Source organism: Bos javanicus, chromosome 15 (genome assembly GCF_032452875.1).
Source record: "Bos javanicus breed banteng chromosome 15, ARS-OSU_banteng_1.0, whole genome shotgun sequence".
NCBI classification, from domain to species: Eukaryota; Metazoa; Chordata; class Mammalia; order Artiodactyla; family Bovidae; genus Bos; species Bos javanicus.
Genome location: NC_083882.1, coordinates 64588719 through 64603657, shown reverse-complemented (window position 1 = coordinate 64603657; position 14939 = coordinate 64588719). Strand labels below are relative to the sequence as shown.

General features: G+C 35.7%; 1 protein-coding gene across 1 annotated transcript in view; it reads left to right on the top strand.

The window, feature by feature from the left end:
- Positions 1 to 14939, top strand: part of FBXO3 (F-box protein 3) — a 33403-nt gene that overhangs the window by 11250 nt on the left and 7214 nt on the right. The window contains exons 4-9 of the mRNA XM_061381088.1: positions 5935 to 6049; positions 7597 to 7801; positions 8949 to 8994; positions 12028 to 12112; positions 12917 to 13039; positions 14487 to 14602. Of these exons, the coding sequence (XP_061237072.1) occupies positions 5935 to 6049; positions 7597 to 7801; positions 8949 to 8994; positions 12028 to 12112; positions 12917 to 13039; positions 14487 to 14602 (690 nt within the window). The remainder of the gene's footprint in view (positions 1 to 5934; positions 6050 to 7596; positions 7802 to 8948; positions 8995 to 12027; positions 12113 to 12916; positions 13040 to 14486; positions 14603 to 14939) is intronic.

Here is a 14939-nt window from a genome sequence, read left to right as displayed (position 1 = left end):
TTTTTAAAAAATAAACTTTTTTTTGTAGTAATTTACAAGACAGTTGCAAAGATGGCACAGAGGGTTCCTCTGTACCCCTCGGCCAGCTTCAGTTTCCCCTAACATACCACCCCGTGGGGCATCTGTCAAACTAAAGTCTTCACTGGCACATTACTGCTCACTGAACTCTGGACTTTATTTGCAATTCCCCAGATTTTCCATCAGTGAGATTCTTTTTCAGTTCCTGCACGCAGTCAAGAATACCACATGGCATTTAGTTGCCATGTGTCTCCTCACTGTCCTCTGGCCTTTGGAAATTTTCCAGCCTTTCCTTATCTTTCACAGCCTTGACAGTTGAAGCAGTACTGGTCAGGTGTTTTGCAGGATATCCCTCAGACCGACTTTGTCTAAAGTATTACTCCTGATTAGACTGGACTAAGGGGTTTTCAGGTTACTACCGAGGTGAAATGTTTCTCTTATCACATAGCTGGAGGTATGTGATATCCACAGGCTATCACTAGCGATGTTAACCAACCTAGAGAAATGTGCACAGATCAAAAATAAAAAATAAACGAAGGAATGTTCACAGATCATAAGTGTACAACTCAGTAAACTGTTGCAATGTGAACTTTCCCTTCAGGTCATAAAGTAGAATAATTATGTGTACCTCGAACCCTCTCTCTTTCTCAGGGGTAACCACTATCCTGATTGCTAATGCCACGGAGTAGTTTTCTCTCTTTTTGAACTTTATATAAGTTGCATGATTAACTGTGTGTTTTGTGTAAAGTATTTGTTTCGTTTGTGAGGTTCAGTTGTGTGTAAGAGTATTTTGTTCATTTTTGTTACAGTATAAACATTCCATTTATTCTACTGTTGATGGATAGTTTATTTCTAGTCTTTGATTATTATAAATAATATTGTAAATCATTTTTAAAGCAATTTTTATTAGGGCATAGTTGATTTAAAATGTTGTGTTAGTTTCTGCTGTATGGCAAAGTGAGTCAGTTATACATATCCACATATCCACTCTTTTTTAGATTCTTTTCCCATGTACGTCATTACAAGTGTTGAGTGGAGTTCCCTGTTCCATACAGTAGGTCCTTATTAGTTATCTATTTTATGTATAGTAGTGTGTATATGTCAATCCCAGTCTCCCAATTTATCCCTCCCCCGCAACCCTGTTTGTTTTCTATGTCTATGACTCTATTTCTATTTATAAATCATTTTTTATGTATATATGAGCATATTTCTATCAGGAAAATATCTAGGATTGCATTTGTTGGGTGGTATAGTATGCTTACATTAAACTTCAAAAAATACTGTTAATTTTCCAAAATGGTTTTACCCCTTTACATTCCTACTAGCACTTTAATGTTGTCATTGCTTTTATTTTAGCCTTTCTAATGGGTGTGTATGGTGATTTTAATTTGCATATCCTTGAGGAGGTAGAATGACAGTTTTATTTCTAGCTTTCCAATCCCTATACGTCATTTCTTTATTTTTCTTGCTTTATTGAACTGGCTGGGGCCTTCAGTACAGTATTGGGTAGAAATGATAATAGTGAGTATCCTTATCTTTCCGACTGCAGCGGGAGAGCTTTCAACAAGATGATGTTTGCTGTAGGTTTTTAGTAGATACTCTTTAGCATATTGAAGGAAGTCCCTTAAGATCCTAGTTTGGGGAAAGGGTTTTTTGTTTTTGTGTTTTAAATGAATAATTGAATTTTATCAAATCCCTTTCTACTTCATTCTGTTAATGCTCTGAATTATATTGATTGATTTTCTGAATGTTAAACCAGTTTTGCATTCTTGGAGTAACTTACTTTGGTTAGAATGTATTATCTTTTCTTTTTAATATGTTGTTGGATTTGATTTGCTAGTATTTGGGGTTTTACATCTGTGCTCACGAGAGTTTGGCCTGTAATTTTCCTTTCTTGCGATGTTCTTGTCAGGTTTTGGTATCAAGATGACGCTGGCCTTGTAAAACGCGTCGGGAGGTGTTGCCTCTTTTTCTGTTCCCTGGAAGAGTTTATGTAAGCTTGGTCTTATTTCTTGTTTAAATGATTAGTAGAATATTACCAGTGAAGCTGTTCAATCTTGGAGTTTTCATTGTGGGAAGGTTTTAAATTAAGTTTCAATTTCTTTATCAGATTTAGGACTACTCAGATTTTCTACTTAGTCTCATGTCAGTTTTGGTAAGTTGTGTTTTTCTAGGAAATTGTGCACTTCATGTACATTTTCCAATTTATTGCTATAAAATTTTTCATAATATCCTCTTATCTTTGTAATGCTCGTTGCATCGGTAGTGATTTTACCTTTCCATTTCTGATATTATTTGATATTATTATTTCTCTCTGTTATTCTTGATCAGTTTTGCTACGTAGGGACTAATCAATTTTATTAATGTTTTCAAAGAACTGACTTTTGTCTTTGTCAATCCTCTGTATATTAATATCTTATTTCTTATTTCATTAATTTTGCTGACTGCATCTCTTTGAGTTTACTTTATTGTCACTTTTTCCTGACTTGAGATGATTACTTAGATTATAGATTTTTCAGCCTTTCTTATTTTCTTCACATCCCTTTAGGTGTATAAATTTCCCGTTAAACATAGCTTTAAGTTCATTCCACAAGTTTGAATATGTTGTGTTTTCATTAATATGCAGTTCAAAATATTTTGTGATTTCTTCTTTGACCCATGGATTGTATAGAAATGTATTCCTTCATTTCCAAACATTGGGGGCTTTTTTAGTAATCGTTTTAATGTAGTTTATATTTTAATTCCACTATGATCAGAGAATATACTCTATACGAGTTCAGTCATTTGAAATTTATTGTGATTTGTTGTGTGTCCAGCATATAGTTTATCTTGGGAAATATTCCATGTATACTTGAAAATAATATGTATCTCTCCTATATATTTTTTGCCATTGTTGCCATTTAGTACTATATATATAATTAGGCAAAAACTGTTAATCTTATTCAAATCATCTATACTCTTATGAAGTTTTTGGTTTCCTTATTCTGTTAGTTACTGAGAGAGAGATGTTAAAATTCCTTACTGTGGTAGGCAGAGTTCTGAGAAAGTTTCCAAGATTCCCATCCTTGTGGTACAGTGATAGCCTCCTCTTAAATATGAGTGGTACTATGGATATAATTTGGAGAAGGCAGTGGCACCCCACTCCAGTACTCTTGCCTTTTAGTCCTGTGATTAGGTCATATCATATGACAAAAGGTGAAGGGGTTTTACAAATGCAATGAAAGTCAAAAATTAGTTGTTTTTGAATTAATTATTAATCAAAAGGGAAATTATCCTGAGCAGGTCTGACCCAGAAGGAACTTAAAAGGAACTGGGCCCTTCCAGAAGTCAGAGAGATTCAAAGCATGAGTATCTCTCCTGTTGGCCATGAGCAAGCAAATTGGCTTGTTGTGGAGAGGGCCAGCTGATAGGGAATGGCAGATGGCTTCTCAGAGCAGAGCTTCAATCCTACAACTGCAAAGAACCGCGTTCTGCCAGCAACCAGTGAGTCTGGAATAGAACCCCAAGTAAAGGCTGCATAAAATGAGCTAGCGGCCCCAGTTAACACCACGAGATTTCAGCCTCGTGGGACCTGAGTGGAAGATCCAATTGAGTCATGCCCAGAATTCTGACCTGCAGAAACTGTAAAATAGTAAATGAGTGTTGTTTGACACTTCTAATATTGTGGCAGTAGAAAACTAATATTCCCATTATAATTATAGTCTTTTTTTCCATTTTAATTCTGTCATTTAAAAAACATATTTTGAAGCTGTGTTACTAGATGTACAAAACTATTATTTGTACAAAATAATGTACAAATTATAATGTACAAAACATTATAACTAAAGTTATAATGCCTGTGTAGTGACTTTGACCTTTTTTCCTTTACGGAAAGTCTTCCATTACCTCAAATAATGCTATTTGCCTTCAAGTCTATTTTGTATGATTTTAGTAGAGCTGTTTTAGTTTTCTGTATTGACATCTTTAGGATATGCCTCTTGTATATAATTGTGTTCTGTTTTTCATCTGGTCTGTCAGTCTGTTTTTTAACTAGATTATTTAGTCTGTTTATATTTAATATAATTACTAATACATTTGAATGTAAATATACTATGTTGCTGGGAAGCCCAGGTGTTTCCGTGGTAAAGAATCCACCTGCTGATGCAGGAGACGCGGTTTGATCCCTCGGTCGGGAAGGTCCCCTGGAGGAGGAAATGGCAACCCACTCCAGTATTCTTGCCTGGAGAATCCCATGGACAGAGGAGCCTGGTGGGCTACAGTCCTTGGGGTTGCAAAGAGTCAGACAGGACTGAGCGACTGAGCAGGCATGTGTGCATACCTTGTTTCTGTTTTTTATTGGTGCTACCTAAGCAGGTGTTCCTTCTTTTGCATTCTTCTTAATTATCTTTTATTCCATACCCTTTCCTTTCTTATTTAACGTCTTCTTTTAGTGATTAGTCTAGAAATTAAAATATGTATATCTGACATAATTAAAGTCTATTGTAAAATTAGTATTTTTACCACTTCCTGAACAATGAAAGATCCTTAAAATACTTTAATTTCAATTCCCTCCCTCTTATCTTTTGTAGTATAGTTTTATGGTTTTAGTTTTCAACATATTTTATGTCTTTGAAAACATTATTACTCTTTTATATGTTCAATATGATTTTAGATTTAACTCCATATTTACCTCTTCTATTGCATTTTATTTCTTCCTGTATCTTCATGCTTCCATCTGGGGTAATTTTTCTTCTCCCTGAAGAATTCCTATTAGTATTTTTTTTTTTTAAATGAGGGACTGCAACTGCTGAATTATTTTCAGATTTTTTATTTTTTTGGTTGAAAAATGTATTTATTTCATCTTTACTTTTGAAGTATAAATTCACTGAATATAGAATTCTAGTCAGCAGTTGTTTTTTTTTTTCCCCAGCACTGAAGATGCTATTCCAGCTTCTGTTATTCTGTTGGTAATTTAACTGTCATTCCTCTGAAAGTGACTGTGGCTTTTCCCCTTCTCTGGTTGCTCTTAAGATTTCTCTTTGTCTTTGATTTTCAGCAGTTTTCCAGTAATGTGTCTAGGTAACGATTTTCTTTGTAATTATAGTGGTTCTTGAATTGTTTTCATCAATTTTGGAAAACTCTCAACCCTGTGATAATGCTGAAAGCTTTGCTCCGTTTCTCAGCTATGCGTTTGCTTTCAGAATTGGTAGTTGCCTCAAAGACAAGGTAGCTCCAATGGCTAAACTCTCAGTTTCCCTGTTCTGGACCAACCTCCCCCTGCCCAGACCCTGCTGGTTCTCACCGCCTTTGAGGTTCTCCAAAAACCTTGAAACCAATTTTCTGTTCTGTTTTTCTACTTTTAAGCAGAAGGTTTGGCCAAGCAGCCTGGTGTGCCATTGCCAGGAGTGACTCTCTTCTCTTGGTATTTGTAATGATACTTTACAAACATGAAAATCAAATGCTTGGTAATGTCCTCCTAGAATGAACCTACACCTAAGTCCTGTATTCCCCATTGAGAAGCTTGGTTAAGACTCTTGAACAACATCTGTTTAGAGGACTTCTGGAGAGTTTTTTTAAATAGAGAAGTTTATTAGATTAAGAAAAATGAGCTAAGCTCTTAAGTTTGCAGTGTAATGTGAAAAATTATTGTGGATTTCACTGGTGCCTGCCATTCCTTATTTTACTTAATGCCAGTGCTTTCCCCCTGAAGAGGAAACTGGGGAATTTGCTTGCTCAAGTGCTTCAAATGTTACAGCCAATCTAAAGTGATGTAATGGTTCTCTGAATATTCCGTTCATTTCCCTATATTTCAGCAAGTACCTTTTAGGCAGAATTCAGTTGGTCTAAAATTGTTTCATTGGCTAGCGGATACATTGGAATTCCTTCTTAGATTAAGGCTATCATTGTTTCTTAATTTGCTTTTTTGTGTCTCTGCAGAGGGTGCTCGAGAGGAAGACCTAGATGCTGTGGAGGCTCAGATCGGCTGCAAGCTTCCTGATGATTATCGGTGTTCCTATCGTATCCACAATGGGCAGAAGTTAGTTGTTCCTGGGTAAGATGTTCACTGTTTGGGTTATTTTTTATGATACAAAGTATTTTCTAGAATGTAAACAAATTGTATTTGTAGTTATTCTTAACAGATTAAAGGAATATGAGAATTTCCTCTCGTTTGTTGTAGCAATCCATAAGACAAAATATAAAGCTTGAATTTGATTTTGCCAAAATAGATTATGTCTCAAAAGCATCATTTCTATCAATACATCTTTATAGTTTAAATGAAGTCTGGTTGGAGGTGGGGCTATGGGACATGAGATAGGGGGGTGTGTGTGTGTGTGTATATATAATTTAACTAGAACTGTTCTGAATCCTTGAAATGTTTTCCTTGTTACAGGCCAGGTAAATTGTTTGGGAGAACTTGTTGTAAATTCTGTGTATCATACATCTAAAAAGTAATTTGCTCAGAGCTACGTGTACTTAACCAAAGAAAATATAGTTTTGTCCTATTCAAGCGTAGCCTATCATTGAATAGCCTAATTTAAACTTACTTCCAAAAGATATGAAGTAGTCACTGTGGGTCCTTTTGGTAACAGCGGAACATACAGTAGCTGTCAAATTCACTCCTAGTTTTAAAAGGTCTGTTTTTTGAATGATTCTACTCCTTTTGTTCCCTTATGAAATTAAGCTAATTCAGAGACTGCATTTGTGACATGCTAATAGGAATTTAGGGAGAATTTTGCATTGTTCTTGTTAGAATTTGATATCTCTATGTGTGTGAAACATCATGAGACTCTTTTACCATTTTAGATCAGAGTTGAGTGAGTACAGGCAATCTAGAAGGTGATCAATCATACTGAGGTTACTGAGGTTCAGATGTCAAATACTGGGCAGTTAGAACTAGATGAGCCTAAATCACTGGTTTTTGGTTTTATTTTTCTACTCTTGTTTTCCTGTCATGCTGCAACTTGACAAAAAGGAAAAATTGTCATATTTCAAGAACAAACAGGAGAGAACTTTACTAAAGGAGTTGCTCAGACTTGACATGACAAACAGGTCATGAGTTCAATGCAGGGATTTTTATCTGTCCACAGTTCAGTGAGACTTAGGATGAGACTCTTGCAAAGACTGAAACCTGTGTTGTTCTCGTTTGTCTACCATGAGATGAGTTTAGACACCAGACATCCCAAGTTTTTGAAAATTTGAACAGGGTTTAAGCTGATCTCCATTTATTCTGCCGGGTAGGATAGAGTAAGCTAAAGGTTGTATCAAGATAAAAGTATCAGAGAGAATATACTCCTTTAAACATAAAATTAGTCATATATATATATAGCAAAATGCTGGCAAATTATGGAAAGATAGGTTTTTGAAAGCAATAAAACTATTTTTCTTTTTAAAAGGTTTACATTTAGACATTTAGGCTTTTAATTTAAATCATAATCTTTCCACTCAAGAGTTTGAATTTAAGATACATAGAAATTGTAGTGTTTCATGTACTCCTGCTTTTGAATTGACATGGTAATCAGTTTTCATAAAGTTGTCAGTGTGAAATTAGTACTTATCAAAAGGTTGCAGTTGACTAAATTTTTGAGTTTGTGTTCTCAGGTTGTTGGGAAGCATGGCGCTGTCTAATCACTACCGTTCTGAGGATTTGTTAGATGTCGACACGGCTGCTGGAGGCTTCCAGCAGAGACAGGGACTGAAATCCTGTCTCCCTTTAACTTTCTGCATACACACTGGTCTGAGTCAGTACATAGCGGTGGAAGCTGCGGAGGGCCGAAACAAAAATGAAGTCTTCTACCAATGTCCAGTAAGTGGGAAGTGTGTTGAAAGGTGGCTTTCAGATGTGTCATGATAAAATGTGCATTAGGAATTTTCAAGACTGTGGAATGAGTATAGAGCATTATGCAATTTGGTTATAGATCTATCTAACTAGAGGGCTAATATTCTGATTTAATGGCATAAAATACTAAAAGAAAATTTCACCAGTGGACAAACAGTGCAAACGATTGTACGTACAGAGGGGAAGCTGTGATTTGTGTTGAGGCATTTTAAGTTTGAGAAAAACTAATGAGCTGCTTGCTGAGGTGATTAATTGTAATATCAATTTCTAACTTTAAAAATCTAACATTTGCACATCATTTGATTCAAGTTCTGAGTGCAGTGGAAACTTTCTAAACTCTTTCTTCAGCATGTATTTGGGTTAGTGAAAAATATAGATCCTTTTCAGGAAGTTTTTGTTAAGATTTTTGTGTACGCACAGAATATCATGTTATTTGGTCGCATTCTTATTTCTTCAGTTCTCAGTCATTCCTCAGTTACAGACCTGCTGCTTTTGTTTTTGTCTGGATGTGAACTTTTAACTTAAAAGAGGAATTTAAAATAGAAAATATTTTTCTTAGTTATCTGAGACATGTGACTCTATATAACATTTAAATTATTTAAAGAACTTTCATTGCTTTTAATTTTTTTCTAAGCATTTGCATATCTTTATGTCATTTTTGACTTGATAGTTCTGTAAGGTTGTAGGATAATGACTTGACCTCTTATTTCCTGAGAGAAGCGATTAATCTAGAATTGTTCAGGTCCATTGACTGAATCCAAAGCCCTGTCTTCTAGGTCCATAGGTCATAGTATCATCTCATAGTTTTAACATCCTAATTGTTCTCTTAAAGGATCATTTTTTTTTAGTTCATTTGAACACTGAGAGCAGTGTATAAGCATTTTAACTGTTTTTGAGAAGTGCTTGGCGTTCTTCTAAGGGCTTGATAGGAAGAGCCTAAATACAGAAACCATAAAACCAGAAACTGAAAAGTATGAGGACTGTCTAAGTATTGTTCAGAGCACTTAAGTTATTGTTGTCTGTTTTGCCTTGTCCCCAGGGAAGGGTACAGTGAATAATAATAAATTAAGTAAAATGTACCGTATTCAATTATAATATTCTTTTTCTCACCTAGGACCAAATGGCTCGGAATCCAGCTGCTATTGACATGTTTATCATAGGTAAAACAAAAGTCTTCTTTTCTCCCTTTTTCCTTCTGGTCAGAAACATTAAGTTAGTAAAAACTTGTCTGCTACTTGATCAGCTAGCAATTTTATATTTGTATTTCTTAGAGCTTGTTGGTTCATAAAGTACTATAACTATGTTTCTTTAGAATAGCCCTTATACTTCATTTGACTTGGGTTTCTACTTGGAAAAAAGCCATGCCCTATACATCCTCGTTCTCTCAGGATTCTTCTGTAGAACAGTGAAATATATGGAATAGCTAGAAATGTGTATATAGTTCCCTTATACACACATGCATTTCCGGTCGATCATATTAATACATAATTAGAGAGATATGAAATAACTATACTTGTTCTCTTCTAGTGCCAGTGCTGTAGTAAAGTACTGATAAGTCACACCAGAGACCTCAAACCAGCAGTCTTCAGAGACCAGTATAAACTGGGCCTTATAAACTGCTTGGCACACCTGATTTTTCTTGGTCTTAAAAGGGTATTTCTCATAGGATTTTTTTTTAAACTTTTTATTAAAACCAATTAACAATGTTATGATAGTTACAGGTGAACAGTGAAGGGACTCAGCAATACATATACATCTCATAGGATTTTGAGAACAATTCAGTCTGTATACAAGAGCATCTCACCCCTTTGTTGTTCATTCATTCTTGTTTTGCTTAGATTTTGCTCAAGTAAGACAAGCGTCCCAACTATCTATTCTGCTTTTTAGAGGTATTTCTGGCACATATTAAACATCCTCATGTGTTAATAGTGAAGGGGCCTTCCAGACTAAGTCATCTATAATTGTATCTCCTAATTGGAATCTTGAGCAGAGTATAAGTTTCTGTGAGGTCAGACTATGGCATATTCTAGGTTTGTATGTTCAAGTTATGGCATGTTCTAGATTTAATAAATAAACTGGTACAGCCACTATGGAGAACAGTGTGGAGATTCCTTAAAAAACTGGGAATAGAACTGCCATACGACCCTGTAATCCCAGTGCTGGGCATATACCCCAAGGAAACCAGAATTGAAAGAGACGTGTACTCCAGTGTTCATTGCAAGACTATTTACGATAGCTAGGACACAGAAGCAACCTAGATGCCCATCAGCAGATAAATGGATAAGGAAGTTGTGGTACATATACACAATGGAATATTGCTCAGCTATAAAAAGGAACGCATTTGAGTCAGTCTAATGAGGTGAAATAACCTGGAGCCTATTATACAAAGTGAAGTAAGTAAGAAAGAGAAAGACAAGTACTGGATATTAATGCATATATATGGAGTTTAGAAAGTCAGTACCAACGATCCTACATGCAGGGCAGCAAAGGAAACATAGATGTAAAGAACAGACTTTTGGACTCAATGTGAGAGGGCAACGGTGGGGTGATTTAAGAGAATAGCATTGAAACATGTACATTACCATGTGTAAAATAGATGACCAGTGCAAGTTTGATGCATGAAGCAGGGCACCCAAAGCTGGTGCTCTGGGACAACCCAGAGGGATTAGGTGGGGAGGGAGGTGGGAGAGAGGTTCAGGATTGGGGGGGACACACGTATGCCTGTGGCCGATTCATGTTGATGTATGGCAAAAGCTATCACAATATTGTAAAATAATTATTCTCCAATTAAAATAAATAAATTAATTTTTTTTAGCAAAAGAAAACACAGGGCCAGAGTGAGCCATTAATAGACATTGGGAAAAGAGAAAACTGGGTTGGATGGCATCACTGAGTCAGTGGACATGAGTTTGAGCAAACTCTGGGAGATGGTGAAGGACAGGGAAGCCTGGTGTGCTGCGGTCCATGGGGTCACAGAGTTGGACACTGCTTAGTGACTGAACAACAATTGCAGTTTACCTGCTCTCAACTGATACCTTTAAATTTTTAAAGCTGTATACTATCAGACTCAAGCTTAAATTGTATCTTCGATCATTCCCTAAGTAGAATTGTAAGTAAATACAGACTGTAAATTCGCATCAGACTTTCAATGTGGTAGGTTAATAGAAACCATATTATGAAGAAATTCACTGAACAACATTGAATCGGGGACTAATTAATATATTCTAGGCACTGAGATGTATTAACAGTAAATGGTAGGGGTCTGAGAAAGTTATTATGTTGTATTACCTAGATGAGGCAACATAATTCACGCAAATACTTGCTATTGCTCTAATCACTAGGTCACAGATATATGGTCTGGACTAGACTATTCCAGTCCTGCGTCTCTGCTTCAAGTTGGCCACTGAGAATATGGAGGACATTCGAATCTGTAGTAGCACAGCTGGGCTGTGTGTGTTAGTCGCTCAGTCGTGTCTGACTCCTTGTGACCCCATGGACTGTAGCCCGCCAGGCTCCTCTGTCCATGGAATTTTGCAGGCAAGAATACTGGAGTGGGTGGCCATTCCCTTCTCCAGCAGATCTTACCAACCCAGGGATCAAATCCGGGTCTCCTACATTGCAGGCGGATTCTTTACCGTCTGAGCCACCAGGGAAACTGCTTTGGGATTATCCTGATGCCCAGAACTCCACAGTGCTATACCCCTATTAAATGTCCAGACTGAGACTGGCTTCTACCAGAATTTTGTGCGTGAATCAGAATTTGCCTAGTAGACCAGCGATATACCTTGTTCATCTGAGGATAGCTGCTGATATCTTTTTCTGTAGTTTCTTCCTAGACATGGCTATATCTCCTTTGTTCTGTATGTTCTAGGATTTATAGACAGAAGGCTTTTCATTCTTGTACCAGAACCAATTAAAATTTAAAAGTTAACTGTTTAGTTTTTAAGTGTTAAAAAGTAGTTTAAAGGAAGTTGGAGGATTCCCTAGCAAGGTAGTTAGGGAATATGATTGCTAGAATTGAGGATAGAAATTTACCTAGGATTTGTAGATGACATCTATAAATGTTTCCAGTTTTGATATCACTAGATAGCACTATGAAGCATAGAGAAATTACAGTTTTTTCCTAGTTTCCTGTGTAGGTTTTAAAACCTATTTGTCCTTTTCTCTTTTCTTGCCCCCTTCCTTGTTTATAGGTGCTACTTTTACTGACTGGTTTACTTCTTATGTCAACAGTGTTGTATCAGGTGGCTTCCCTATCATCAGAGACCAAATTTTCAGGTATTTCACTCAGATCTTTTTGGTTTGGAATGATTATAAATCAGAAAAAAACATTAGTTACACATCATGAGATGTTTCCCAGGAAGGTTAATAACAGAACCTCTCATCTTGAATCTTATTATCTTATTCTCATTTTAAAGCCAAAACATCCAAACAGTTCAACAACCAGTATTTTTTTCATCTTGAAGAATCAAGAGGAAAAACTGATTTTGCTTTAGGGGCTATGGCTTTATAGTAGTTATATGTTGGGGGGTGGGCAGGAGAGCTATTACCAATTAATAAATATATTGTGACTAGCAAGGCAGTAACAGTTGACTCCTGGAAAATGTTATTTATTTTCTCTGTAACATTTCACGTATTATAAATGGTATTAGAGGTAATCTTGGTTCACAGTGGCCTGGTTGGCAGAAATGATAGATTAATTATACATTAGAGGCCTCTAGAATAACATACTAACACACTTTTATTGTCAGAGACACCATTTAAAGGGCATAGCTGGGTTTTCAGATGTTCCAAGTTTCCTTAGCTCTAAAAACTGAAATAAACTGTTTTTAGTTTTCCAGGTTAGTTACTAATCCATTATTTGAACCACTGATCATTGAACATTGACTGCTATCATTACTGATGCAGAGTCTTCAAAATTTTCTAATTTGTTTGTTTTTTAAGTTTAATAAGGTCCCAAATATTTACATTTTTTATCCTAAGGTAAAATATAAACTATTATGCATTGTATCTTTAAAACTTATATCTTGCAGATTTGAGGTTTGTTGATTTTAAAATGTTTAATTTTTTAAAATTACCTAGATATGTTCATGATCCAGAGTGTGTAGCAACGACTGGGGATATTACAGTTTCAGTTTCCACATCATTTCTGCCAGAACTTAGCTCTGTACATCCACCCCATTATTTCTTCACATACCGAATCAGGTGAGAATTTTAAATGGGGATGCTTTTTAAAATTGTGGGATATAGCTCATGGATGTGTTATTATCGCCCTATTTGATATGATATAAAAAACACATTTTGAAAAGCAGCTTCTTGCTAAAGTGTGGGGGTAAGTGGATAGCAAAAAAATTTTCTACAATGTAGTGTTCATAAAGTACCTTGAGTTTATATTAACCTAACTTTAAGTTGTTTCTTCAATATAAGTATCGTGCCCAGTACTTTGAGAGGTGGACCGCTAAGTTGGAATCATCATGAAAGTTCAGTATTAGAGTTAGGATGCATTCTAAAAGCTATGAATAATTTCCCTGGTGGTCCAGTGATTAAGACTCTGTGCTCTCAATGCACTGGATGCAGGTTTGATCCCTGGTCAGGGAACTAAGATCCCACATGCTGCACAGTGTGGCCAAAAAAAAAGCTATGAAATTGCTCAAGATAAAACTATGCATTTAAGTTTTAACTTGCTTGTTTATAGTTAGTTAAAAGTGTAATAAGTATTATTTGAATACAGCCTCTATAATTAGACATAGTGCTGAGCAAGCCTTGGATTTGGTTGAATAAAAAGCATATTAAATTCACTTTAATTAGTACTCTGTACTAATTAATGAGGTAAAGATAACTCATTACCTTAAGATATTAAGATATATTTTTTGTTTTTAGATGTATTTTTAAATACTTTATGATGTATATATTTTTACAATGCCTGTATATACATATGTATACATACTGGAAATAATGGTAACGTATACTTAACCAGGAAGCATTCTAGGATTTTGGTTTTGTATCCAGCTGTGATGTCTAGTTACATATATTCAGTTGAGTTTGTTTTAATTGTTTAATTTACATTTGCCTAGGATTGAGATATGCTTAAAATAATAACACCTATACATGCTTATAGGGTATTCTAAATGAAAATGAGTCAGCAGATTCTCAGAAAAAAGAGGGAAATAATAGTATTGGAAAACAGAGTCAAGGGACGATCCTCGTAACTGAACAGTAGATGCACGAAATAGTGATATTTTGCTCTGAGCTTTCTAGAAGCTAATGGAGAAAAGGGAAATGGGCTGCATAGCCTTGTAGTGAAAAAAAGACTGCATTTTTTTACAGCAGTTTTTCATGGCACTGTATTCTAGAATGTGTTTCCCACGTTGGTCATTTGAACATAAGATTGTTGGCACCACCGTGTTTGTAAATTTCTGTGTTGCCCTTTCTATTGTTATCCCTAACTGACAGCCAAGTGTGTGAACTGAAGGAAAGCATTTCTGTGGGTGGGGTCCAGCCAGTATCTTTGAGAGCTTACAGGGATAGATGATTTTCACAGACTTTGGGTTGGGTTTCTTAATTTACTTTAGAAATCTCTTTCACCATCTTAGCTCAAATACTATAGCTCTTAAACAGAAGAAACCAATGTGTCTCACCCCTTTTTCTCCAGGATTGAAATGTCAAAAGACGCCCTTCCTGAAAAGGCTTGTCAGTTAGACAGTCGTTACTGGAGAATAACAAATGCTAAAGGTGATGTGGAAGAAGTTCAAGGACCTGGAGTAGTTGGTATGTAACCCAAGATTTGAGTTTAAACATCAGTTGCTTCTGAGACATTTTGGAGAATATATATGTGATACATATAATTGCTTGGTAAATACATGATGTAGTAGTGGATAAGACGGCATCTTTTTAATGGCTGTGTTTCAGTGTGAAAGATACCATAGATTCTGGATTCTTCTCCTAACTATAATACAATAAATATAATGTATAAAGGTCATTATCTCATCAGTTTAGTACCTTAAACATGAACTTTTCTAAAAGGATGGCGAACTCAACTATTCAGGGTTTGAATTTCCATTCTGTGCATCACATAGGTTTCTTGCTTTCACTTCTTATTTGTTTT